At 40.7% G+C, this 11,644-nt stretch overlaps 1 protein-coding gene across 1 annotated transcript; it reads right to left on the reverse strand.

The window, feature by feature from the left end:
• Positions 1-292: 292 nt before the first annotated feature.
• LOC120795876 (programmed cell death protein 10) lies at positions 293-9,435 on the reverse strand. The gene is made up of 8 exons (XM_040138111.1): positions 9,280-9,435; positions 7,821-8,041; positions 7,175-7,228; positions 4,192-4,309; positions 3,852-3,978; positions 2,281-2,359; positions 2,084-2,166; positions 293-1,121 (listed from the first exon to the last, which is right to left on the reverse strand). Exons 2-8 carry the CDS (start codon positions 7,908-7,910, stop codon positions 1,040-1,042), a joined length of 633 nt encoding a protein of 210 aa, XP_039994045.1. The 5' UTR covers positions 7,911-8,041; positions 9,280-9,435; the 3' UTR covers positions 293-1,039.
• Positions 9,436-11,644: the final 2,209 nt, after the last annotated feature.

Raw genomic sequence — 11,644 nt, forward strand, 5'->3', positions numbered from 1 at the left:
TAACCTTCAGGAAGGCAGGATTTATTTCAGAGCTGTTGTATTAGACAACAGACTAATACTGTTGCCACTTTAGTTTAGTTTTAGCTAAGCCCAACTGGCATCCAAGTGTATGATTTTTGTATAAGGGGTGACTTACTAAAATGCATTTCATTTTTTCTTTGCATGAAGTTATTTTTCAGCTAACATAGTAACTGGAGTTCACAAAGTTTAAACGTCATACTCCATCTCCTCACCAAAAATAAAGACATCGACCTACACACATTGGACTCGGACACATTTAAAAAAAGCATCATCATTTGGAAACTATTTATTGAACATTTGCAACCAGGTATCAGTTAAATACAGAACTTTCATTTCTCTCTCTACATCCCCCAAAAGCAGGGACTGGCTCCACTTCATTACACACTGAGAGGAGGGAATGTTACAGGACTTGGTAAGGCGCACACTGTGCTGGAAGTCATTTGGCTTTCTGTCTTCTGATAAAGAGCAACAATATCTGAGTCTGCCTCTTATATGTCCAACACTGTTTCCTCTCCTCGCAGCTATTTCACCTGCGGTCGAGTGCTTTTGTCAATCCTATGCGTACAGACCGAGGCGAGAAGAGAAAACCTGTGTAGACGGCTGAGACACACCCCTACTGAGTGCGGTCTCACACGTGTAGCCATGATCGAAAAGCTAAAAGTAAAATGATCAACATGAATATATTAGAAAAATGGCAATTAGTCTTTAATAAACACCTCGCCTCACCTACTCCCAACAGACCGGGGTTATAAATTAAAACTGTCCAAATAAAATCAATCAACCAAGACTTTGGGCCCATTCAGTTCCATTTCAAGACTGGAAAATCCTCATTGAAATAACAAATGGCACTTTTCAGTCTGTTGAACTGGAATCTAGAATCTCGACTCCAATGGAATCGACCCCCCAACCCTAAAATCAACTCTTTCTAATTTACATATATGGGTCAGGTGCTCTTCAAGCTTCCGCCATTCTAGCAGTTGCTCCCCAAAGGACACGAGGACTCTGTGGTCTCTGAGGGCTAGGCCACGGTTTTGAAGGTCTGCAGTATGAGGTTGGTTTGGTGGATGAGCCGGTTTGCACTGATGAAGACATTTATTGCCCTGGGAACAAAGAAAATTACAAATTTGAGAAAACAGACTGGAAAGGCTCGGAAGTACTGTTTAAACGTGAAATAACAAAGGGGAAGTAGAATGAATGGAAATGGGGCGGGGCCATTTCTGCCAAGACATTCAAAGTCAAACGAACTGTCGACATTCCTGCCCTCATGTCCTTTCTTCTCAGAAACCTCCATGGTTGTTGATAGAAAGGAGGATGACACAATGCAGACATGCGTGAGGAGCTGGATGATTTGAAAACAATGTCACGATATCCAGATTTTTTTTTTTAACAATACTAACGTAAAGCTGTCAGTTCAATGGCTAACCAGCAACAATATGCAATATGTCCTTCCTTTATGAAGTGTATCACACACTGTGTCTGATTATTTTTATGAATGAATTTTTTAGCATTCTGTTGTAATGCGTTTCTAATAATTTAAAAATAATTAGGTATTATTCATCAGAGTAGTCATCAAATTAACTAACTGATAAAAAAATGTCAGCACTAATCTGGCTCCACTTAAATATAACTAACTGGTTTAACTCGCCTCATTTAACATACCTCCGCCAAGGAAAAAAAAAAAAAGCCTTATCTCACACTGTTAAGGAAAGTGATTTAAAAAAAAAAAAAAAAAATGCTGGATCCGCCCCTTTAACCAGATCTGCACCAAAATTTAATGGGTTCTTTCCCTGGCTCATGCCACATCCCTCCACCAAGTTTGGTGCAAATCGGTTCAGTACTTTGCTTAATCCTGCTGACAAATAAACAAACAAACCAAACAAACAGACACGGGTGAAAACATAATCTCTTTGGGGGAGGTAAAATTTCAGCAGCAACAATGTCCGTGTTACTCTGAATAACCTCCTAACCTCCCAGCTTTGCAGCACCTTGGACACAACCTCTACACATTTACCTGTGCAATGATGAGCTGTAGCATCATATACAGTGTTATAGTCATACTTACTTTCCGTCTTTGAAGTATGTTTTGAGGGTGTCGCTGAAACTTTTGGAGTATTTCACAAACTCCTTTTTCTGGTGCTCCAGGGCCTTTACAAGCAGACAAACAAACACAGAAAAATAATTCAGATCAATCATTTACAGTATACAGGCATGTATTTGTGTGTGTGTGTGTGTGTGTGTGTGTGTGTGTGTGTTACTCACTCTGCGATTCTGGTACTGATACTTCTTAATGACATTGTTGACTGTGTCCAGGAGCTCCTTTATGGCACTGGCTATGTCTCTGTCGGAAACAAAAGGCAACAACAGTCTCAATCTTTGTAATATTTGCACTGTCTTCACCAATAATGGCTTTATATCTAGTGCAAGATATTCTAGACGTGTATTGACCATATGCTGCCCATATATTTTTATGCTTGTTCCATTTCCTGTTTTGTCTTTTGACTCCCGCTCACTACAGTGCATTCAGAAAATATTCAGATCCCTTCACTTTTTTTCGCATTTTGTTATGTTACAGCCTTACGCTAAAATTTTTTAAATTAATTTTTTTCCCTCATCACTCTACACTTGAAACCTGATAATGACAAAGCAAAAACACAATATTAGAAATTTTTGCAAGTTTATTAAAAAGGAAAAACTGAAATATCCCTTTGTTGTAAGTATTTAAACCCTTTGCTCAGTACTTAGTTGAAGCACCTTTGGGAGTCATTACAGCCTTGAGTCTTCTTATCATGCGACAAGCTTTGCACACCAGGATTTGGGGATATTCTGCCAGTCTTCCCGGCAGTTCCTCTCGAGCTCTGTCAGGTTGGACTGGCATCGTTGGTGGCCAGCCATTTTCAGGTCTCCCTAGAGATGTCTGATTGGGTTCAAGTCAGGGCTCTGGCTGGGACAATCAGTGACATTCACACTTCTGTCCCTAAGCCACTCTTGGGTTGTCTTGGCTGTGCGCTTAGGAGCGTTCAGCCAAGTCTGAGGCCCTGAGCGCTCTTGACCAGGTTTTCATTAAGGATATCTCTGTACTTTGCTCTTTTCAGCTTTCCCTCAACCCTGACCAGTCTCCCTGTCCCTGCCGTTGAAAAACACCCCCAAGTAACCCTCCCTAGATCTGTGCATTGTCAGAATCCTGTCTCTGAGCTCTGAAGGCAGTTTCTTCAACCTCATGGCTTCGTTTTTGCTCTGACATGCATTGTCAGCTGTGAGACCTTATATAGACAGGCGTGTGCCTTTCCAAATCATGTCCAATCAATTGAATTTACCCTGGGTGGACTCCAATCAAGGTGCAAAAACATCTCAAAGATGACCCAGAGATATGGGAGGCACCGGAGCTAAATTCCAAGTGTCATAGCAAAGGTTCTGAATACTTATGTCAGTGTGATATTTCAGTTTCTCCTTTTTTATTAATTAGCAAAAATTTCTAAAATTCTGTTTCCGCTTTGTCATTATGGGGAATTGAATGTACATTGATGAGGGAAAAGTTAATTTAAACAACTTTAGAATGAGGCTGCAACATACCAAATTGTGAAAAAAAGTTACAGTATAAATACTACCAATGCGTTCTGATTTTTCAGGTATTTGCTAAATTGTGGGACAGGGTGATCAGGCAGCTTCACACTTCTGGAACAGACGGGAGGTTAAAATACAAAACAATGGAGTCGGAGCACTTGTTCCTGAGTTTCAGAAAAAAAATCAATTAAAAAAGTACTGGGGTGGGGGGGTGGGGTAGCAGTTTTGAACAGCATGATGGGCTTGTCAGTGTTTGTACTCGCACTCACTTGATAGTCTGTAGGAAGCGTACTCTGTCATTGATCTCATCAGGGATTTTGCTGAGGATGTGTTTCAGAGCTCTGGCCTTCTCATTCAGATCCTGGAACTCCTGCTCAGGCCGGTCGATCATGAAATCTACATGAAAAGGGTTTGTAGCACATTCCCAGAGACTCGATCATTTAGGTCAATCGGCAGACACACGCAAACAAATGGCTAAGTCAGAATAGAACAGAGAGCTGGTGTATACCAGTTAACTGGGGATAGTATGGGCATCCCGCTGGATCACCTGCAAACCTAGATCTTAGAGTCACAAAAGACCATTTCCAGCACAATATCTCACCACCTCACCTTCCACATCATCAGCTGCCATGCGCAGTAGGGATTCAGTAAAGTTGATTTGGACGTTCTTTTTCTCCAAGATCTTCATTATGATGTCCTGAGTCAGACCAGGGTTCTCCCTCTCCGCCTGACAAAAGAGGAGCTGAATTAGGCATGCAGGGTGATGAAGAGAAGTAATCATGTATGAGAGGAAAACCAGGTATAGTGTCCTCTCCCACAAAAGCAAGAGAGAACAAAGGCAGGACTTAACAGAACGTCAGACGTCTGCTGTGAGCAGTTAAGGTGAATGCACAAAAGATCTCCGCCTGAATAATTTAACCTTGAATTAGACCAACCAAGAAGCAGCAGGGGCAGCAGAGACACCAATCAGTGAGACAAGTGAACAAAAGACCCACAAATGTCATGGTAAAACAGCTGTAAGGTGATCACATCTCATTTTGGCTTGTATAACGACAAAGCTGCTTCACCTACATTAATATTTCATCCGTGCACACGGTCAACACTCGTGCTCATCAGCAGCGGTACAGAATAAGATATGACCGCTGTGCTTTTATTGTTCCAGTACAATCACAGCAGCCTATAGATAAAAATCAGAACCTTTCATGCCATATTGATAGCAGCTGAGTTAATTCATTTGGACATCAATCATGTACATGGAGGTGCTTCAGCATAATGAACACCACATAAACTGAATCTAACAGTGTCTACATGACTAGTAAGAAAGGTAAGATTGAAAAACTAATTTTATATGACATCATACATTATTCACTGATAATGTCATTGAATACTTGAGTTGCAGTGAAATGTACATGGAAACAACAGAACAGAACAGAGATTCTGCTTCATGTTTGTCCCCTTTAACTCTTTCGAAAAAGGAGACCTCGGTTCTCCACTGGATCGTTACTGTATTGAAGTGGCACGGAGGGCACGTGACAAACAAGTCTCTGATTTCTCAGTTGAAGGTTTATGACATTTGTGCATTGTTATCCACTCAAGGAGTGTTAGGGAATGAAGGAAAGTAGGAAAACAAAGATGAATGGGCTCCCTCCTGAGTGACTGGAAGCAGCTCAAAAAGGAAAACAGAGGGGTGCCTGCAGTGGGCAAGCCTCCTCCTATGGGTTTGGGGGCGACCCAAGACAGTGTCACCAGCTGAGCCCTCACTTAGAAATGAATAAAAGTCCGGGCTGAACCTCCTTAGAGGCCTTCCTCTGGATCTCCCTCTGCTGCTCGGGGCTTAGACTGAGGGCCTTTGGGCCATTGCCCTGAGAGCCCCCTCCGTCCCACCTCATACCGCTTTGCCTTTAATTCAAAATTTTTGTTTTATTTTCTTTTTCCGTTATATAGTACAGCTCAGCTTTCATATAGTCATTGTCATGCACTGCCCGCCTCACACCTTTGTGCATATCATAAATACATAATTGCTTTGTAAATGACAGCAACTGTTTTCTCTTGGTGTCAACATGTTTTTTTCTTGTTTGTCTCGTTCTTATTTCCATTTTTTTCCTTTCTTTGGTCTCATGTTTACTTTTCTTGTCTTTTGTCATATTTTTGTTACTTTTAAATAAAAATAACACTTGTGCATTTTTAAATGTTTTTTTTCTTCTGGCAAATAGACTTGAGATGTTACAATTGAAAAATGAGGAAGTGCAACAAAGCAAAAAAAAAAAAAAGTGGTTCTAAAAGCACTACAAGAAGAAATAACCAACATTAAAAGAAATCTACAGTTTTTTTTGGAACCTGTATTTTATTTTCTTAGCTCAGGCCAGCGGTTCTCTCAGTTATAACAGCACTGTCCTCATCAAAGTAAGTGCTGCAAATGCATCACTAAAAATAAGTCCAACATGGCAACAAAGATGAGCGGTCAGCCAATTAGTTTTATCAGATTTCCTAAACCCCTTTATTTGAGGGTAAAAAACAAAAAGTGAGTGCATCAGTATGTCGCTAATAATCCCAAGAAACCAGTGTGTTGGGCTGAAGCTGTGGTGGATGGACTACAATTAAATGTCTTGGTTGATACCCTACAGTTTGCCTTCATTTTCAATTTCAAATAAATTGCACTAGCCTGGGCGCTTTTTTAAAGTCTCGTTTTACTGCCCGTGCTAATGGCCCTATCGACAGGAAAATTAATTAGCAACTATTGTGATAGTTATCACATTCATCAAATGTGAGGGGGGTTAAGGGTAAACTGATAGTCTTTAGATTCTGAATCACTGGTCCGACAAAGTGTCGCATTTGATGAGGTTACCTGGGGTTCTCGAAAATCATAATGGGTATTTTTCACTATTGTGTGCCCTTTTAAAGACAAAACAATGAGAAATTAATCTGCAGATTAATCGATAAGGAAAATAATTGGTCATTGCCGCCCTAGCTGTTAAAACTATTTTAGAGACATGGAAATGTTCCAAAATCTTGGCACCTACTTTGCTGAGGAAAATGTTATCATGACCAAAAAAAATGATGGCTTTAGCCATGAAAATAAATTCCAAATAGTAATAAACCCTAGTTTTCCTTAAATGCAACAGTATAGCTTAACTGATGAGAACTCCAGTTTTACAACTCCAGGAATACTGCAGCTATTGTGTGCCAGGATCACTTTACTGAAGTCGTTGCACTGTGTTTTTCTAATTCATTTTCATCAACTGAAATTTACATCATGCAAAACCTGAAGTGGCCTTGTTGTTATGTCATCCTGAAACTGGAAAGTTACTGTTTTCTACCAAAGTCACAGCCAATGTACACATGTATACACATACATGTCCCCTGCTGTTGTGTCCTCAAAGAGGGAAGTTAACCTTTTGCCGATTATTGGTAAGAGTATCAGATAAAATAGAAACACAGTTGCTGAGTTTGAAAAAAAAAAAAAAATAGGGAACTGTGATGCAGCCTAGATTTAGACCAAAGATATTATGATATGAAGCTGTGAGGGTTGTGAAGTTATGATATTTTACTTTTTCTGTATGTTTCAGGTCATCTGATCCACGCACAGTCCTACCTTTATGAAGGCTGCTCTGAGCGTCTGAGCTGCTGATAGGTTGATCCTCTCCAGCTAATGCAAAAACGAAAAAAAGGGAAAAAAAACAAACACTCAATGTCACTGACAAATCTGGACATGCTGGGGCTTTTGCTGTCAACTCACATCTGGCTAGAAGTTGCAGGGGTTTCAACTGCAGCTGCGTGCTAAGTAACACTTGACTGCTCTGGCAAAACAGGCACAAAACAGGATGTACGTTTAAGTTACCTTACAAAGTCAACCCCACAGCAGTGATTCAAAGTATGGGCACACGATAGGGTTTTACATTTCTCGTGGAAAATTGCACAGAAATAGGTTTTCACTTTTCTAATTTTCCCCATTCAGCAACCTTACCACTATTCTTTGTAAAACTGTAACATTATACAGAGTGTGTATAACATTTTGCTCCTGCTGTATAACATGATTGCTACGGACCGACCTCCTCAGATTTCCCTTTTTTTTTTCATACATAACAAAACAGATTCAGTGGGGATAAAAACACAGTCATCTGGTGATTCAAAGGTCAAATTAATCCTCTAAGTATTTAACAGAACACTGACTGAATACTCCAGAACGCCAAGACAAACTGTTTACTAAAGCTAACTGCTGTCAGCCCTGGATGTTTTACCTCGTTGAAAACTGGGTACATCACGGCGTACAGCGTCATGGATACCATGGAGTTTGTCTCCGCTTCATTCTTCATCTCCTCCATTGTCATCCTCCAGGGAGGAGAAGCTCTTGGTGAAACTGTGAGGAGGAAACCGCAGCTCACACACACTCTCACATACACTCACCCACTCACACTCACACACACTCTGAAAACCACACAAGCTCCAGAGCAACAGGAGCCTGGAGAAAAAGAGACAATAGCAGGGTATTGATGCTTTTATTTTTAAGACAGAGTGTCTACGTAATACAGTATATTTTAATGAGGATATCTTAAATGTGGTTATTAGTAGGGATGCACCAATCTGATCCACCTTATCAGTACTGGTGTTGATCCTGACATGATGAAGTGGTTCAGGCACTGGCTACGATGAGAAGGATCAACATCAAACACAGTTTCTTGGAGAATATCGTTACAAAATTCAGTGTTTCAGCGATTATTTACATTAGCTCTGCGTCCCGGACTGCTAACTAGTGGCACATCACTGCCTGGCCTCAGGTAACATTTCATAATAAGTGATTCCAATCAGTTCCACACTGCGAGGTATTAAGATTTTGAATTCAGGAGACCATCGGCATCAGCTCTAATTTCTTGTTTCTTATCGGTCAACATATACACTGCTAAATACATACCCACCAATACTGTGCATCTATCTGATTAGCTTTCTAACCAGCAGGGAGAGGTGACTTATTGGTTTGTTTAACCTGGAGGAGGGGAGTGGCGTATGTTACTTGACAGCAAGGCCATTGTTACAAACATCAACTTAAATGTATAATAATTTCAGTATTAAGAAAAAAAAGAGCACTCATTACAAGTAAGCACTCCACTGATGTCTCCTACTTGTTTTTATATACTGAGAGCAAGAAGACATGACTGACAAAGTAGTGTTTGGCGTTGTAACTGAGTTCTTAACTACATAAATGGTGAGCATTTGGTTATTTGGCTAACTTTATCAAGTTCTTGCGCCATTAATGACCTGTCCAAGACTTCAAATATTTTCTGAGATATACGGTAACATTACAGTTTGTGAGCCACAGTGTCAGACGCGATGGCTGCCTAACTGGAAGGCTAAATAGATCAGCTACTCAGCTAACTAGGTATAGCTACAAAGTAGCTGACTGAGGCTAACTGAAGTTTGCTTTTATTTGAGGCAATAGATAATCAAAATTCCATGTCGGGACGACAATCGACTGGGTAAAGTAACAAACTTATCGAGACCTAGCCGTAAAGATTCCCAATTGAGGCCTATGGCCGAGCAGATCGATGGTAGCGATCTGCTAGCAGTGAACGGCGTAGCTTACGTGCTAGCTACAGTAAATTGCAGATTTGCACTTGCTGATGAGCCAAAACACGTTAACAAACTGCTTTAGGTCAGATGTGTAAGTCGGTATCTGCGTGTCGAATGTGTACTTGTATCTACCTTTGGTGTGACTTCTTAAATGGGCAGGTTACGCCGTCGATTGCCTTTTAGCTGCTATGTTTTCTTTACAACTTAAGGCGGAAGTTTTTTAGGACTGGCCTCAGCGACATCTTCCGGACCGTTGCTACGTAAACACACGCCCTCCAATCAGAGGTCGGGTGGAGGGAGCGACTGTGACGTCATGTGCGACGGCTACATTTCTGTTGCAATTTTAGTTACGTCGAGGAATTCTTCCCGTTAGGCAGGTAAGGGAAAGCTAAAGGGAACTCAAATTACAATTCTGAACGACCGATTCTGTGCTTTTTTTAAAAACCTCATTTTGTTGTGAAAGGGTGCTAAATATCCCTGTCAAAGCATTAACGCTACTCAAACCACGCTTTCAAATTTGCGACACCTTTATTTTATTTATGAAATCAAAAATAGTGATTTCACTGCGTTTTTTTTTCCACCCAGACAACATCAAAAGACCAGGCGAATCTTAAACACCCGCATATTTATACTTATCAAACCTGGATATGTTTAACAAATAGACTCAAGTAACTGTTTAAACGACAGCTTCAGATGAGTTAAAACTTTTATTCTTTATTCTATTTTTACTGTTTTTTTTGACTTTTTAAAACACCGTTTCAGAGTTATGGAAGCCTTTTTCTACTTATATTTTGTCCAAACTGCTGAACTAATCGCTACTAATTACTTGATCGGAAGTAGCTTCTATTTCCTCTCTTAGCAGACATCCTTAAGTCATAATAAGCAAAAGGAAGAGTTGTATTTTTACCCAGTGCACACTTATGCCACTCCCTTTACAACTTTTTAACAAAACTGACAGGTGAGTATTATTGTTTCTTTGCCCCGAATTGCCTCATGAACATCTCCATCTATCCCCCTGACATTCTCCACATGCCGAGAGGTCAAGGGTCTCATTTTCTATCTTATTTTGGAGGAATGTAGAGGTCATCTTACAGACTGCCGGTTCAGTTGTCTGGTTAGTGTCACCATGATGGGTCAGAGGAGTGCAGGTGGATGAAGCCCTCAGGCCCATGTCTGGCAGCGGCTACCTAGTATGCATGTCCCACACAGGAGATAGAATATTCTGTTTTTCATTTAGTCAAATTTATGGAAAGTATGGTTTCACTGTGTCCATGGTGTTGACAGCAACACTGGTGTCCAAGGTTATTCCCCTGCCAAGACTAAATCATGATAAACTGGCACTAAAAGCCAAGTGTTTAAGTAAAACAAATTGTGTGGTTTTTATGAAGGACTGGGGGTCATTTATGTCCTGACAATTCAGTGATTTCCCCCCATACACATGTTTACCCTGTTCATCCTATTACAGCAAAACACATAACTGCACAGTTTTGGCTATAAGTTTATGCATTGGTCATTAGTAAAGAACAATGTCATCGCCACAACAAATCGACCATATTATGTTTTAATGGTGATGATGTGACAACCCTTAAAACACGAGAATATTACTATGTATGTTGTGATTATAGTACTTCCTGTGTTTGTCATTCTTAAACTCTAATGTTCTTTTTCGTTCTTTGTTCTATCAGAATGCAGAATTGCGGTATGCGAACGCGGTGCTGTGTTGCCATGGCAACGGCTGCCCCATCCACCTGAGTTCCTCCTCATCTCCTGTTATTTTCAGTTTACCTTCGAATCAGTCTGTATTTCGTGCTTTGTAGCCATGAAACAGTCCCAGGGATGTATGTCTGAAATGAGGTTGTCATTTCAGAACATGTCATACCTCACCTGTCCACTAGTTTTCTCTCCTTTCAAAAGGCCTTTCTCTCACACACCCATTGACCAGTGAGCTTCCTCTCATATATACTGTACATACTGGTTCTCCAGATTGTCTGCTGGAGTCCAAGCATTTCCTACCAGTTGTCAGTTACCTGTCTATTTGTGAAATATTCATATCAAGCATAAACCACCTTTTATATCATATGTGTCTGGACTCCTGTGTCTGGTCCCACACCTTGCTTTCCAAACGCTGTGTATATTTGGAGTGTACACACTATAGAGGACAGGATCAATTATTCCCATCAAGAATAATTGTCTGGCCTTCATTGACTGAGTCAGTATGTTTGGGATAAATCATCAGCTATCAAAAAACATAAAACATGCAGATCGGCCGCATCAATTAAAGAATTAATAAATACCTGATCGATTATCAGTGCGAGTCTTAATTTAATTGAACTGTGTAGCGATTGAGGCACACTTGACAGACATCCTGCATAAATCTGGAGGGCCCCTCAACTTTCACCTCCATCGAGCTCTGTGGTTTCGACCGGGACTCTCCGAAACGGAATATTTACCCCCCCGGCCGCCGTACCGACCCAGAACGACGTCTTCCGACGCGCCC

Source organism: Xiphias gladius, chromosome 10, assembly GCF_016859285.1.
Source record: "Xiphias gladius isolate SHS-SW01 ecotype Sanya breed wild chromosome 10, ASM1685928v1, whole genome shotgun sequence".
NCBI lineage: Eukaryota > Metazoa > Chordata > Actinopteri > Istiophoriformes > Xiphiidae > Xiphias > Xiphias gladius.